This window comes from Branchiostoma lanceolatum, chromosome 7 (genome assembly GCF_035083965.1).
Source record: "Branchiostoma lanceolatum isolate klBraLanc5 chromosome 7, klBraLanc5.hap2, whole genome shotgun sequence".
NCBI classification, from domain to species: domain Eukaryota; kingdom Metazoa; phylum Chordata; class Leptocardii; order Amphioxiformes; family Branchiostomatidae; genus Branchiostoma; species Branchiostoma lanceolatum.
Window position 1 is genome coordinate 7,456,922 of NC_089728.1, and position 16,653 is coordinate 7,473,574.

Sequence of the window (16,653 nt, forward strand, 5' to 3'; positions counted from 1 at the left end):
AGTTTGAGATATTAAAGAATATCATATTGATAGTTTTGTAACAGCAAACAGGGGGGTGTCCCTGTGGTGTAGTGGTCTGCGCTTTCTGCCTCTCACCACATCTGGTTCAAATTACTTGGACCAGAAGGCCCGGGTTCAAGCCCCGGGTTAGGGCACTTCTGGACAAGAGGCGCATTGAGTCATACCAAAGACTTTATAAAAATGGTACATACTTCTGAAACAGTATGGAAGTTAAACACACTTCACTGCCAGTGGACTAGCCCCCTGCTACAATGATTGCACCACAAGTGTGGCCCAGGGCTATGAAACGGAGATGGGCACCGCCCTATACATCAATAATGGTGTGGGAGGATTTTAACTTTAACTAACTTAAAGTTAAACAAAGTTAAATGTGCATGAAGGATGTCTATATTTCACTTTCATAAAGCCCTGGTCACACAGTCAACGAGTTTTTGCCGTATTTGTTGACCGCCAGAAGGTTGCTTGATTTTAAAACTCCATTGAATTTTCCACCAGAAATTCTACCATGTCACATTGGACAGGGCCGGGTTAAGGGACCTGCACACATCGGCCTATCTCTAAAAATAATGTGATGATCAAGAGAACATTGGGCATCTTACTGCTGAAAATTTCATATAGACTTAAAGAACTCGCAGACTCGTTGGCTTATCCATTTCTTCCTGTGTGACAGGGGCATAAGGAAGGTTCTTAATATAAAGCTGATGGTGGTTAGGATAACACTCAAACATTTCTTCCTTCTGGAAAATAGGAAATTTACATACAGCACCTAGAAATAACATAGTTGAAAACTTACCTTAGCAGCATACTCCCACATCTCCACCCTGCTCTTTAGTTTCTCCTCACAGTCTCGCTGAAGGTGCACAGTTCTGTCCTCTAGCGCCTCCAGTAGACAGGACATTTCTGTACAGGACAACAACGTTCATGAGATCAAAAGGCTTGGGGATTAGAAATATTGAGGGAACTGCTAACCAAAATGAAAACTGAATAAAACGGATGGAATGAGAGAAAGAGGGAGGAAAACATCACTGTCCCAGAATGTTATGGTTAAACGCGGGACTCTGGGTGATCAGCCTGGCTAGCCTGAATTGTTTGTATCTATCAAGAATCAGATTTCGGGGTGGATAAAAACTGTCTGACTGTTTCTGCGTGTGATTGCACCCCCAGCAGAATTCACCTGTTTTACCGCATCTACAGCTTTTTCCACCCCGAAATCGGACCGGACAGCTAATTCCACCAACTCCAAGAATCAGTGGCAAAGTCAACTGTCAACAATAACTACACACTTTTTAACCCTTGACCAGCATTGTACATATTAGTACGTTTATTTATTTATTTATTCTTTTACTAGGGTAGCTTCCTCAGTGGCTTCGCACTGATTTTCAGGGAGGCCCTAGACGTTGCAATGTGTCATCAGGCAAGTACAGGAGTTGCTGTCATGTAGTTACAATACAATTCATCTTGGTTTCTGTTGGATATTTGGTCAACAATGCATCAGAATTTTGTCAGTTGCATACAACATATTTTCTGATACAACATCTGGAAACTACAGACGAGATGTCATCCTTATATAAAGAAACGCGTTCTTATACAACATGTTCTGTCGAAGAGAGGTACTCACGCCTGCCCTCTCCTGCCGGTATCCCTGCGCAGTAGTGCTTGATGTCCAGTGCACAGGACTGGTGCAGTAGTGGATCCACGTGGATGTCAGCCTTCCCTTCTTGTAGCAACCGTAGCACTTGCTGTGAGACAGCGAACAGAAAACCAGTAACTAATTGCTACAATACTTGACAAGAATAAACAGCCTGGCAAGAAAATAGTGTTGCTCTTTTGTACCACTACTTTTGCAGTTAGGTTTTCAAGGCTTGATTTTTAGCTAGTTAAGACTTCAAGCTGTGATGATGAATGTGAGCATACCATGAATTGAAATTTTCTTTAAAAAAAAGGAACACAGTACAGTTGAAAGCTTTAAGCCGTAAGAGTTCTCAATCGACATTCTTACTCAATAACTCACCGTCTGGCACATTTTGCTGGTAATTTTCTTCTCTGAGAACTTTTTCTTGAGACACTCCTCAACGCTGCCTGTGTCGGGGTTTGTCATCTCCTCGCTGCACCATGATGTCATCTAAACACGGGGGACAAATCAGTCATTATTGTCTGAACTCCACATCCCTCTCCACAACTCTGGGGCAGTGCCTATGTCCTTCTCCAATTAACAGCTATTTGTTTCAGTGCGACATCCCTTATCATAAAAATGAGTTCACATATTTACCATTGAAGGTTATGTTTTTGGTAGCTTTTGTTTGTTTATAAATGTACGTATGTAGTTTAACAGGATAACTCAAGAAGCTATCGATGGATTGTCATGAAATTTGGTATGTGATTAATCTTGGTTATGGTTAGATTTTGGGGTACTGGTACTGCAGCAGAACTTCCGTTTTTGATATCTCGCGTTGGTCATTTGGTTGGTCAACTGGAATGATATGCTTTCCCACATGTATCAAATGTAATCATTACCCTTGATGAAGGCAACTGAGAACTACATGTATCATACGACTCTTATTTCCTCATAACCTGATGTAACTATTCATGGAATATGAAGATCATGTTAACACAGAAGAGTCAATCCCAGCAGGTGTGAGCGTTAACATACCTCTTCCTTACACCCCTGTGCCAGCTGTGGGTCCATCCTGTAGTCGATGGCTGCCTCCCGCATCAGTTCCTTGATGTGGTCCTCACACTGTGGGGACAGTCGCTGGAGGGACACATTCAAACATCACGGTTAACCTTCTCCATGCTGATTGCTAGCAGTACACTCAATGATTGTTTTCATTATAGATATATATTGTACATTGTAAGTTGACAGAAATATGGTTTAATTTCACCACAATCTTCAACAAGTGGGAAGTGTTTAAGGCAGCAATTTGGTATAAAGGAACTAAATTTTGTTGTTCCTCCATGATATCAAAGAGTGGCCACTATTTAACTAAGCTACACAATAGTTCACAATTGGCAGAAGTTAGAACTTGTAGTTGACAAATTACACTGTACTTAAGTGCTTAAGCCTTTGCCACACCATACATTTTTATGTATGGTGCATAAGGAGGAGACCATCTCCATTTCTGTAGCCCTGGGCCACAAAACTTATGTGCAGTCACTAGAGCAGGGGGCTAGTCCACTGGTAGTGGAGTGGTATGTGTTCAACTGCCATACTCTTTCCCAAATGCTGAGTGCTAAGGAGAGAAAGCAGCATGTGCCTTTTGATATGACTCGGCCTTAAGCATGATCAGGGAAAAGTAAGAACCAGAATACAAACAAGAAACAATACGCACATTCTTGCCCACTTTGGCCTTGAGGCAGCCGATGACTCTTCCCTCCAGTTCTGTAGACCTTGACTCTGCAAGGATGTCCCTGCAGAACTTGGGGACGTCTTTCTTGCACTTCTTCTGCAGTTCGACATCCAGCCTGTAGTCTTCAGCCTGCTCAATCTGTCTCTGTGTGATGGCCTTCTTACACCTGAAGGGTAAAAACATCAGAAAGAATCTTACCTCTTTATCATCAGATTGGGATTACCTACTGCATATCTTTATTTCCTATTGAAGTCTTAATATATGGACAATTCATTTCCAATTTTGGGAGTGTACGTCTTCCTTTCGGAATGGTACGATTTCGTAGTCGACTACCGCAGGAGACTACAGTAATACTGTATTGTTTTTCCATACAATATAGCACACAAAGTCAAAATTCATAACATCATTTTGTAATTGTTACCTTTCATCCATGAACTCATTGTTCTTGTTTTTCCTGAGGCAGTGTAACACTTCCTTAGGGTCAGACTGGGGGCAGAATCGCTGGGAAGGATAAAACATAAACAGTAAACTCTTAGTAGAAAACTATGCAACACTGTTTTTAAACAGCCAGAATATGCCGTTGCTTATTCTCAAAAAGTAAATTATGGAGCATTTTCCAACAAAATATTTTTATTACATAGATCTACATCTACTCTCTTTGAGGGAAAAAAAATCACACGCCCATTTCAGTGGTTGTCCACAAAAGAAGGATGAAGACGAAAAAAATAAAAAGTTGTAAATATTGTAAATTTGTTCCCTTTGCAGAGATTTTATTTTGTGGTAGGAGGGAAATAGAGGTTTTCGTAGTGTTTTGAATTGGCTGTCGAAACAATTTCGTAATACAGTCTGTAGTAATGAATTGAAAAGACACACACATGTTTTTTGCTGCGTCATGAATTCATAGTGGCGAGGTCACCCCCAAAACAGTGAAAATAAAACCACTGCGAAAGTTTCAACATTCACAGTAGCTTGACCTGAGCTTTACCTTGACCATGGGTTTACAGTCCCTCATGAAGCCATAGTCCACGCTGTTATCGGTCAGTTCCTCCCGCTCGCGGTTGAACAGCTTGACGTGACAGCTGTCGGACAGCTTCTTCTTGTGTCTCTTCAGACACTCCAGGATGCGGGCGTCCCCCAACTGCTCCTTGTCACAAAACTGCTGGATGTCCCTGTTACACTCCTGCATCAGCTTGGGGTCCAGACGCACATCCTCCCCCTGCAAACAACACACAACACTTAACACTTGGATCGTTTGTTTGTTCGTTCAGAGCCTTGTAGTGCCTAGTGGTCTGTTCCTATATCTGTATAGCCGGTATTACCGCCATTGGTGTAACACCAGCTTGAGACCTGAGGACTTGCAGAAAAGATTTCAGTACTAGGAGGATAAGATGCCAAACTGCTACTTACAGTACATGTGATGACTACTTACAGTACATGTGATGACTACTTTCAGTACATGTGATGATTATTTTAAACTGCAGGATTGTACCCACCCTGTCCAGTAGCTCTACCCTGAGCTGTCCCCTGCAGTCTTTAGAGATCTTGTGTTTGTTCTCCATCAGTGTGTCGTTCCTCACAATCTCACTCAGACAGTTAACAAGGTCCGCTCTGAAACACAGGCAGGCAACATAAACTTGTTGTACATACAGTCATGAAAACTCAGGCTTTTTCTTTCTAGCTCAGGCCAAATGAACTTGACTGTATATAGTTGACATTGAAACTGACTTTGTCCTATTGAAACACATAAACCTACACATCATCATCATCATCTATCGGCCTGTATCAGCCAGGACCAAGCTAGTAAATACATTGAAATTCACTCCACACAGCCCTGTCATGCACTACTTTTTCTAAGTTATCATATTCAATTTCAGTGTCTCTAACTTAAGTGTCAGTAAAAGTCAAACTTCTGCAATGCACTCGGCCACTTGGTTTCCATAGGAGGACGGATGATATCCATACTGTATTACATAAACCTACATGGGGACTCAGGCGTTTTCTTTCTAGCTCAAGCCACATGAACTCGACTGTATAGTTGACATTGAAATTGAATGTCCTATTGCTGTTTAGTTATTGTTGTTTATTATGTATTCATCATTTAAGTGGCCCAGGAGGATTATCATAATGACACTGGAGTGACTGGACAGACAAAATCCATGGGGATGACCATGTACATGTAAGAGATAGTTAGACAACATAACAAACGACTTTCACCCCTCTAACTACACAGTGTTAAACCAAAGGACAGGCAGAGGCACCTGGCCGTCTGCCATCAAGCCACGACATCTATGTGCCAGCACATCTAACCCTCAAGAGACGGGGAACAACAACAGATGATAAACTAGATAGTGAGTGTATGTGAGTATGAATTTATTGTAACAGTTTCCAATCAGTCAAAATAACCGATGTGAAGTCCTGATGAATAAAACTGCTGCATACTTGTTCTTGATGTTGCGGCAGTATTTCACCACGTCTGACTTGCAGGCTTCCTTGAACTTGAAGCTGAATCGGTAGTCCTTCAGCTGGATCTGTGGTAGAGAGATTAGTATGTTCAACATTTCTGTAATACAGAATGTATAAAATATCATGCATTAATATGATTGCTGAAAATAGATCATGGACTACTATTTTCTAGTCAAGAAAAGGCTGAATCAATACAAAAGTTACTCAAGCAACTGGATAAGTTTTGTAATTTGTCAGAAATCTCAAACATCATCCTTTGTCTTTTGTCAGTGACTGATTTTTCCTTATTCTGATACTTATCCAGGTGTTTGAGTAACTTTCGTATTAAATATCTCATTACCTGGATGTCTAACCTTAATTTCATTCTATTTAGTTCACCAGGAAGTACATATATATCTATATATATAAATTGCCTTTAACAATGTAAAAACCTGAACAGTTCAAGTTTAATAATAACTTTAAGTTATTGTTCTGACTGCCCTGCACATAATCTATGATGATCTGTATTTGGCACAAACTCACCAGCTGCATGTGCATGATGCCTGCTGCACATTTCTTGTTCATCTCATGTTCATTCTTATTGTCTATCAGGCACTGCAGCAGAGCCCCATCATCCTCCTCTTTGTCGACAATGTCCTACAAAACATCCATGGACGGAATGTAAATGTCTTTTCTCAGACAGGCTGTTTCTCTTATCTTTGCAGCACATGTGAGCACACATCTGCATAACAATTAGCAACTTAAATGGCATTTATATCCAACACAAAGCATGTCTCCATCATTCATGCATGCAGTATACCATTTCTTCATGCAGGGTGAATATGTGCTACTTCTCTCCTTGTTACGAAAAAAAAATAGGTATTGCTTTTAATTTTTTTATATTTTTGGTGTGTCTGTCTCTGTGTGTCTGTCTCTGTGTGTCTGTCTCTGTGTGTCTGTCTCTGTGTGTCTGTCTCTGTGTGTCTGTCAGTCTGTTTGTGGTTCAGGATAATTTTGGACAGCATAAGTTAATAACCTCTGGATGGATTGCGGTGATATTTGGTGGATGGGTAGGTTTTGGAAAGAGATCAAGTTTGATTATGGGCAGCTTTCATTGGTACTGCAGCAGAACTTTCAATTTTTTGTATCTTTTGTCTTAGACCTGCTGTGGTTTTGAAGTTTTGGTGAAGGAAGAAACCTGTTCACTCACCTTACAGTACCTCTTTATCATGGGGGCACATGACATCATGAAGATTCTGTCCAGATCCAGGTCCTAGAAAACATAAGTTAATACTGCTTGTCAATTGAGAAAATAAAGTTAACAAAAGATGAAAGAAAGCATTGCACAAAGGGTGTTGTGCCTTAACCATCAAATACATGACATTGTATAACTATTTTAAGTTACATACACAGTGATCATCGTGGACATTCGGCTGAAAAAACTCCACCTCCTTCCTATCCTGCTATTAATAGAGACATCCTCATACATACATTGTACAGTTATGCAGGGCATACAGTGAACGGGATGCAAACAAACCCATAGCCCCGTTCCTACCAGAATTCACAAATAGGGATTCACCCAGGTCAAGGGATTGATCCCCGATCTGCCGAACCCATGAAATATGAGGTGGATTTAGCGGATCAGGATTAAGCCCCCTCAGAGATCCATTCCGCCCGTTCGTGGATGGATATGCCCTACTGACCTGAGAGGACATCTGTGTGAAGTTGCCCACTCTCTCACTGCATTGCTTGCTCAGGTTCTTGAAGTTGTCCTGGAGGCAGTGCATTTCCTGCAGCAACAGGGCATAGCATTCAAGAATGAGCTGAGTAATCCAACAAATTGCTGATTATCATTTTACAATATAGTATGTATCATAATCAATTCTAGAGTTCACCATTGTTGTACTGAGTACAAATGTAGGAATGACGTTAAGAAAAGTATTTTATAATTTGTTGGGGCCGGGCTTCTCATGGTCCCATCTGTTTCACAGTTTGGACAGCATTTTTTTGTTGGGTTATTTTTGAATGCTATCATTCCCACCCTAGTACATTTATGATCCTATCACTGTCTACCATCTACAATGCAAAGTGTTTGAGTGGGGGTAAAGCTGGTACACTGAGAGAGAAACTACATGGATAAGCAGGCAGATGGCTGTATTAGTACAGATAGCACACCACCAGAAAGTTGATGAGCTGAAAAAACCTTCACCACACATGGATTAAAGTCACCCTTTGTTAGGCAGAACCTCACAGTGCCCCTGCCCTTATAATTTCTGGTAAAATAGTTAGGAAAAATGTTTTATGATTCCTATGATCTGAAATACAATAATATGTATATATATTGATAATTATATATATACAATATAATTTTGTATATCGTATTTTTAAATATATGATATACAAATCGTATCACTTTGTGGCATATGTGATACGATATGCCACAAAGGTATATCGTATACATGTAGGCCACAGGGGAGGCTCTGTATTGGAGAATGTGGCAAGGACACTTTGAGGTCATAAGCTTCTTTAGTATCAAAGCGAGAGAGATTTGGATGAATCCTAGTTTGTGGCAAGTCACCTGGTCAGGTGGTATCTGTAAAGTAGCCCCTTCAAACACATCCACCTGCAAACAGTCGTATGTTAGAGCCAAACAAAGCATGTTAGTTCACCACAACAACAACCACACCAGGTGAAATACGCTCAGGCAAAGGATAGCAGGGTAACACACTTCTTCATGCCATAAGAACCGTTAGCATGCTGTGAGTCATACATGACATACAAACATGACATACATACATGACATATGACTGTAGACATTCAAATGTAAGAATTGCAAGAAGTATAACACATTTTATTGCTTTCCCTACAATTCGAGTTGGAAAATTTTCATCATAGAATCACAAGACTTAGTCTAGTAGAGACTGCAAAACAGAAATTAACGTCAGCATGATGTATGTAAAAGAATTTTAAAAAACTATAAAATGCCAAATAGAAGATCAGTTCCTAAAGCACAGGATGTAGGAAAGAGAGGAATTGTATACATCAAGGAGGTAAGCGCGTTTCCAGTTACCCTATCAACCCTAGCATAAATCTGCCAAGTCTAGCCCTTTTTTTAGTTGTCCGCTGGAAAGGAATACCCGTAAGTTTTACCTACAACCAAACAGGGAGCAACTCCAAACAAAAGGAGTACTACCCACAAAAGAAGACATTACCAACATGTGGGGATGATATGGCACTTACCTCTCCTTTCTCTACATTCTCCGAGCAGTACTCCCCCAAGTCGCGCAGGCAGGCCTTCTCCAGCATGGGGTTCAGCCGCACGTCCACCGCCCTCTGGTGCATCACGCGACGGACTTCAAACGCACAGGCGTGGCTTAGCTGGGTAAAAAACGTCACATTCAGATGGTCTGCCATACATAGGGAAGTGTACAAGAGGTTACAAACAGTACTACAGTAACAGTATGTTTGTTTTCCATTCTTGGCTCTTGTTATGTGCTGCAAATCTGGAAACTTTCGTTGTGGTTTTATTTTTGCTGTTTCTGTGGTAACCTCTCTACTGCAAATTTAACACCGCAACTACTTCCTTGTATGACCACAGTTATACAGAATCATTTCAACAGCAAATCTGAAACACTATGTAAACCTCATTTTCTCTCCTACCACAAGAGAAAGCCACCATGAAAGTAAGAGAATTTACAGTGACCTAAAAAATCAACCAAAATGTACATCTACAATGTAAAATGAAATATGCAATATGCAGTTTTAAGACAGGCCTTAGTTTGTACTCATTGTTCTTTTCAATTCTCATGTTAAAGAAACCTTTCTCCTATCACTCCAATAACCCCTATTGAACAGTGTTGTCCGTTCTAATACCTTTGTTTCATCTTTCCTGTAGACGTGCCTGTAGAGACAAGAGAAGACGATTCCTGGTGGCAGGTTGTCGTTGGTGTCGTTCCACTCTGGGCCTGCGTTACAGAGCCGCTCCGCTTCCTTAGCACACTTCCTGTACATCCGTGGGTCAAGCCTGCAGGCAAACATGAGAGTGTTAGGCCTTCATTAGCTACCTATGCTATCATCCATCAGATGGAATAGGCTATAAAGATGTGTACTGCTGTTGTTTGCTTGTTTTGCATAACTGGTTAACGGCCTTCGGGCATAACACACCAGTTTTGCACAGTAACTACAAGCTGCGCAAGACTGGTAAGGTTTGATCTCGTCATACTGGGATGGACCACTGCTCTTTTCTTTAAGTGTGGTGGGTTCTTGAACGTGCTCAAGGTGTGGCTCCCCTCAAACACAAGACATTCAACGTCCTAGCTGAGAGATGTACATTGTACCTAACCTAAGCATTTTCACCTATCGTGAGTGCAGTAAGGAAATTTGTGTACAGTACCTTTATTAAGGGCACAATATTGGGGCCAGTCATGGATTCGAAATGACTGTGCACCATGTTGCAATTGCTCAAATTGATCAGACCAGACATGTATTGGAGGTGTGCACATACTACACAAAAAGTGGTTATCTAACAATGCCGTACTGCAGCTATGCAGTGTTAGAGTTCTGTAATTGATTGATTGAAGCCCCAGGCGTACCTCCAGTCCCTGGAGATGAAGTACTGCAGCTCCAGCAGTTTCTCCTCACACTCCACCACCATCGACGGTGTGTACAGGTGCTCCATCAGACATGACAGGATCCTGCAGGGGTAACATACAACTTACATGTACCAGGCTGTTTTCTTTGTCTGTTTGTTTGAACCTTTGATTTTTCAAGAGAGGCTAAAATTTGCCGGTAGGCTGCTTTTCATTGAGGTCATGGGGTAACATACAACTTACATGTACCAGGCTGTTTTGTTTGTCTGTTTGTCTGTTTGCACCTTTGATTTTTCAAGAGAGGCTAAAATTTGCCGGTAGGCTGCTTTTCATTGAGTTCATGAGGGTGGAGGTACAGGTCAGACAAAATATGACAAAGATTACATGATTAAACCTGAATAAAGCTGTTATACTATAGAGGAAATGAACAAACAAACTGCTTAGCAATATATGGCAACAGCTATCAAATAACAACATTTATGGAAGTTGCAGTGATGCATTTGAAAAGAAAAATTGTGAGTCACATCTTAAAGACAATAACAGCTTATATTACTCTCCAGACTGGCTGGCAGACAGAGGGAACTCACATGGCGTCTCCAGGTTTGATGTCCTTACAGGCAGTCTGCACCACGGGTTCACAGGCATCCTGCAGGGCCACGTCCATCCTGTAGTCAAACCCTGCATCTGCCTCCTTCACTAGGGACTGCACCTGGGGACACACGTGGGAAACTGAGTTAAGGCCCTGTTATATAAACAGCCGACGAGGTCCGACCATATTTGTTGATTATCAGAACTTCACCCAATCTAAAAATCTCAGGCGTATTCTTCAGTTGAACTCATCAATTCGTCACATTGGATGGGCTCAAGGACCTGTAAACATCAGCTGATTTCTAAAAATTGATCGAGAGAACACTGGGTATATTACTGTGGGAAATGTCATTTAGATGTCATTACAATGAGCATTTAGTGACATTGTCCTTGCTATCATTGTCACTGGGATATCTACATGAGCCGCCTGAAATAACCATCTATGGACTTACAAATATGAGGTTACTACATCTTTACACTGCAGCTTGGTAGACGGAGCTGGATTCTTTACATCTGTCTCCAACCACATTTTGTCACTTGTTGACCATTCTTGCTTTCCCTGGCAGATTAACCTGAATGCTTTTTTTGACTTCCCAAATTATCATTTACCTACTTTTTGGTTAAACCTTTTCTAAAACTTGGACCAAAACAACTGAGCTGGATTCTATAGCTCTGTCTCCAAACACCCATTTGTCACTTGTTGACCATTGTTGCCTCCTCTGACAGATACATTGTACCTCAGCGGTCTTTTTAATTTCCAAAATGATGATAGAGGTTTGAACTTTTTTTTTTTTTTTTTTCTTCTTTCTGCTCATACTTACTGCTATCATGCAGGTCTTGCTGAGCCTGTTCTGTGCAGTCTTGGAGTCGTCCATGCCGTTCTGCATGAGACAGTGGATGGTCCTGCCCTCCTTCTGCAGGCCGCTGCACAGGTCCTCAATCTCCTTTCGGCAGTTCAGCACGATCTCAGGAGAGATCTGGAAGTCTGACATCAGCTGTCGCCTCATGTCGAACATCTCACCCTGACAATCACCACTCACCTGACGGCCTGCAAGACGGAACATATTCAACACTGATGACAAAGCCTTTTGTGTCCATTGATAGAGGCACGGACTTTTTACCTCGAGAAGGAGGTTAACCTTGGATGGTGTAATGTTTTTGGTTGTCTATGTGTATGCACCTACATGTACAGTATAACTTAAGTCAAGTCAACTCAAGATAATTTTGATGGATTTTTATTTGCATTGAGGTCCCAAAGAAACATGGTGAAACATGATGATTCTGCCACCTCACCCCCCAGTAGTATTTTCAGGCACTGCAGTCTCAGTGTTACAGGCCGATACCGCCTTCCTGAAAGCAGTATAGTCCATAGACAGCTGAACTGGCCGGCGAGGTCAATGACCTCAATTTGGGACATGCCAGTGACTTGCAAATGTCAAACACTGAGGAATTATTAGTCACAGGTAATCATAAAGATCACTACACATGAATAAGAGAAAAAATAATGATTGTCCAGAATTACTTGCTCCTTATCCAGTCATGCATCATTCCAGCAATAAAGCACTAATTCTAACCCATTGTATTATAATCAGAGGAGAGACTTACCCTTCTGTATGGCATTCTCCAGGCACAGTAAGATGAAGGACAACTTGGCGAATTTCCCCTCAGGCATGTTGTCCACCCTGCAATGGTAGTGCTTGATGTCCTCCTTGCACTTCTTGGCCAGGCCGTAGTTCACCTTGTAGTCCTGGCTCACCAGGCGCTGCCGTATTATCAGCTTTTCTCGACACTGCAAGACGCACGAAGGCCAACATGGATTTAGATCACCCATGTGTGTTATTAAGAAGGAATGGTCCATTAGTCGGGTCAATACGAAGGAAATATGAAATGAGTGGGTAATAAATCTTTATATTGACCTGCGCACCGGTTCACTGCTTATAGTTAGTTCCTTTATCATGTCTTAGCAGGCAAGCTTTGAGAATATTACTATTCCTCACAAGAGTAATCCTTGGTCAACTCAATAATTGAAATTGTGACTCTGCAACACTCAAAGGCATGTGAACAATCTCACATAAAAGACTCGTATTGTAATCGGTGCATTTGTTTGTTTGTTTTGGTGTGCATTTGCAGTGATGTGTATATTGCATGGTGGCAGGATGTAAGGCAGAAGTGGTGCACTAGGATACTTGGAGACTTGGAAGTATGGTTTGGCTCTGGTCCAATGGTGTTGTAGTTGAGAGCTAGGATGACTCATGGCTACACCCACAGTAATGTCAAGTCTTTAAGGTTATCCACTTAGAGCTTATCACAACGATGTTCAGCCAGTGCATCATATCAGGCTCTTGTAATTTCATGCAGCGTTGTAGTGAAGGGGTTGTGCTTAGGTTTCCTTTGATGTACTGATTCTGTTGCTCTTACCAGCACAACTCCAGCTGTCTTGTTTGATTCGAACAATGTCAATAGCTTGGTGTGCAATCGCTTGACATTTTTAATAACCCATTGAAACAGACTTTATGTCATACCTGGGCCGCGAAAACGTTTGTCGTTCAAATAAATGAGTAAATACTCACGTCATCACTCATGTCATGCTCAAACTTGTGCTGCACCAGACACTTCAGGACCTTCCCCTCCCCGGCAGTTATCTTCTCACAGAACCGCTCTCTGTCGTCACGGCAGGCGAAGTACAAGGCTCGGTCCTGGTGGGGTAGAAACAACGAGGGTCAGTATCAGCTTGGGACAGTACACTTCACAGGGTCGCTACATTAAGCACTGTGATATCAATTATCAAAATAGAATAAAATATCATCTTTAGCATGCTGAAATTTGTTGTCAAAATCGTCAACAAGCACAGAAGCAGATATACATGTAGTATTTTGGACAAAATAACAGATTGTGGCTTCAAACTGTGTTTTTAACTTACTTTCTACAATTTACAGTTTGTGAGTAATGGCAGTAACAAGATAGCTAAGATTTGTGGTTTAAAAGTACATATTTGTCAGTGGCAGGCATAAAGGACCATGAATAAGTACGTTAACCAAACTGTATAATGATGTTATGCTGCAATGTGATAAGTGCAGAAAGACGCAGATGTCAGAGAGTATGTGTTTGTAAGCACAATGTACATGTTGACAGAGACTTTAACTCCGTATCAGAAGACAGAAAGAAGACATTTTGGGAACTTGAGCCCAAAATTAAATATACATTTATGTAAATGGAAGAAGAATTGACAAAAAATTGATCTGAAAAGTCCCCACTCTTTCAAATGCATACTAAGTTCCTCCCATGCCAAAATGAAACCTTTTTTGGTCCATCGCTCTCAAACTGCTAAAACCTATGATGCAGTATAGTATTGTCCAAAAACATGCAATATGGGCTTGAGATGTATACTGTAAATGCAGAAATGTTCGCTGTGGTTTTATGTTCACGGTTTTCGCGGTGAACTCTTCGCTGTGAACTTAAAACCACCACAAAAAGCCGTTCCATTATGTGACTGTAGCATGTACTACTGTTTCAAATGCGAACTCAAAACCAATGCGAATACTCAATTTTCTCCCTACTGTAAAATTAAATCCCCGCGAACATTTCTGCATTTACAGTACTTTGTACACTTGCAGAGCGTTCAAGCAGAAAGAATTACGTTCCAGAGAGGGGACAGGACTCACTTGGTGGTAATCATCAGCAGACAGCTCTGCTATTCTGAAAAGCTGCATTCGACAAGGCCTGGACATCCTTTCCCCGCCAGCAATGTTTTTCTCTAAACAGTTGATGACCACGCCTTGCGAGTGAATATGCTGAAAGAGAGCCACCAAGCCTTTAGCCCAAAAGCTTGACAGAGCTGGCTATATCACCATAGCAAGAGACCTCACCTGCTGGCTATCTCCCACTACAGTATACACATGGCAGCATTTCAGCTTGGTGGTCTATTCTTTTGATGATGTTAGAAAGTCTACGGATGGACCACCTTTTCTACAATTTCTCTTGAAATGTAGGGCCACAATGATGTTCAACCAATGCATTTGGCAAAAAGCCAAATAGCAGTTACTCAAGCAACTGGATAATATATTATGATTTTGGAAACAGTCAGACATTTCTTCGGCAGAAAGTGGAGATGACATTAGGATTTTAGGGAAATTGACTGTGTACCAAATGCTGACATGTTACATGTGTACTGACAGGGAAGCCAGGATGTAGAGGAGAATGTGTGCAAACTGCTTGTGTGCTGTGGAGGCAAGCCATGATGTTAGCCGGTCCTGAACATGTCTGCCTTCTCTGCCTGCCACCCGACTCAGACTTACTTCATGGTAGTCATCGGCAGACAGTTCCCCTACTCTCAGGATCTGTTTCATGCAGCGAACTTCAAGACCATCCTTTTCTCCAATTCTTTTCTGAAGACAGTTGATCACATACCCTTGACTGTGAGCAATCTGACTCTAAGAAAGAAAGATATTATGATATGGAGAAATGTTAAACGGCACCAATGTTCACAGTGCAAGCAACAGCACTCCTAGTGAGACATGGCAGAACTGCAGTCTCCCTGAAGTACAGACCGGAACAATCTATACATGTAAGGGAATGGACTTGCATGACTAAAAAAAGATTAAGGAAGTTCCATGTATTCCATGTATTTTATGCATACAGATTATTACCACATTACACATCATCAAGAAAACAATAAAATAAACATGAATAAGAAAACAGCTTCTTACAATTAGACATTGATGGAAAATTGCTAATATGCTGGACATTTCATCTTTCAAGGCCTGAAAAAGTATGTCATATATTACGATGCAAAACACTTAAAAATGTTATCATCAACTATTCTGAGCAACAATTTTGCATTGTTTTGCATGTCTGTCAGTTCTGTGCACACAAAAAATGTCTCTAATAGCCAATGCTATCCAATTTCTTGGATGACACAAAGGCAGGGATATTCCATTGACAATATGACGGGTGTGCTCCTCACCTCCTCATCCCTCGAGCTCACCCTCCCACACTGGAACTTCTGGATGTCCCCTGTACAGTCCTTCACAAAGTTCTCCACCAGGTGGAAGTCGCTGAAGACGATGCTGGTCATCTTGACCAGGAACTGGTGACACTGCTGGTTGCTGATGTTCCCCTTGTGGTCCATCAGACAGCTGATGACCAGTCCCTGTCCTGTCTCCAACTTGCTGCACTCTGGTAGCTGGATGGGGAGAAACAGGTGATGAATGATGCTGCAGTACCTAAGAATACTGCTAGGAGGCCCAAAATCGCCTTGTTTCTTTGGGACCTCAATAACTATCCACATACAAAAATTCATAGCTATTACAAATACGTCAAAAGGATCGTAAGTTAAAAGTGCAAACACACAAACTCGTGGGGTTGTGTGGCGTAACGACAGGAGGTTTGGCCGAGAACAAAAAAGTTCTGAGTTCGAATCCTGTCATGTCATCGATCTTGTGCCCTTGGGAAAGGCACTTAACACGATGTTCCTCACTCCACTCAGGTGTAAAAATGGGTACCTGGCTTTGGTTGGGGAGGTAAAAGATGGTGGAAGGAGAGGGCTGGCCTCCGCCTTCCAATTCCGTACCCTAGACACAGTGGACAGCAACCCACTGCCCCTACTGTCTCAAAAACGGTATGGGACTACCTTTACCTAACTTTTTTTTACCTGAAAATACTGCTGA

The 16,653-nt window shown here is 41.6% G+C and overlaps 1 protein-coding gene across 7 annotated transcripts in view; it reads right to left on the reverse strand.

The window, feature by feature from the left end:
* The window catches only part of LOC136438953 (Golgi apparatus protein 1-like), a 55,741-nt gene that overhangs the window by 2,703 nt on the left and 36,385 nt on the right, over positions 1-16,653 (reverse strand). For 5 of the 7 annotated variants that reach the window (XM_066434008.1, XM_066434006.1, XM_066434004.1 and 2 more), the window contains 22 exons: positions 15,951-16,169; positions 15,283-15,417; positions 13,558-13,683; positions 12,593-12,776; positions 11,809-12,035; positions 10,987-11,108; positions 10,403-10,504; positions 9,684-9,834; positions 9,051-9,188; positions 8,389-8,433; positions 7,514-7,600; positions 7,021-7,083; positions 6,354-6,467; positions 5,808-5,896; positions 4,862-4,976; positions 4,354-4,584; positions 3,790-3,869; positions 3,351-3,534; positions 2,672-2,773; positions 2,033-2,143; positions 1,640-1,760; positions 815-921 (listed from right to left, as the gene is read on the reverse strand). In XM_066434008.1, coding sequence (XP_066290105.1) covers positions 815-921; positions 1,640-1,760; positions 2,033-2,143; positions 2,672-2,773; positions 3,351-3,534; positions 3,790-3,869; positions 4,354-4,584; positions 4,862-4,976; positions 5,808-5,896; positions 6,354-6,467; positions 7,021-7,083; positions 7,514-7,600; positions 8,389-8,433; positions 9,051-9,188; positions 9,684-9,834; positions 10,403-10,504; positions 10,987-11,108; positions 11,809-12,035; positions 12,593-12,776; positions 13,558-13,683; positions 15,283-15,417; positions 15,951-16,169 — 2,853 coding nt within the window. Of the gene's footprint in view, positions 1-814; positions 922-1,639; positions 1,761-2,032; positions 2,144-2,671; positions 2,774-3,350; positions 3,535-3,789; positions 3,870-4,353; positions 4,585-4,861; positions 4,977-5,807; positions 5,897-6,353; positions 6,468-7,020; positions 7,084-7,513; positions 7,601-8,388; positions 8,434-9,050; positions 9,189-9,683; positions 9,835-10,402; positions 10,505-10,986; positions 11,109-11,808; positions 12,036-12,592; positions 12,777-13,557; positions 13,684-14,649; positions 14,779-15,282; positions 15,418-15,950; positions 16,170-16,653 lie in introns of all 7 variants that reach the window. The other 2 variants (XM_066434005.1, XM_066434007.1) reach the window with 2 other exon arrangements.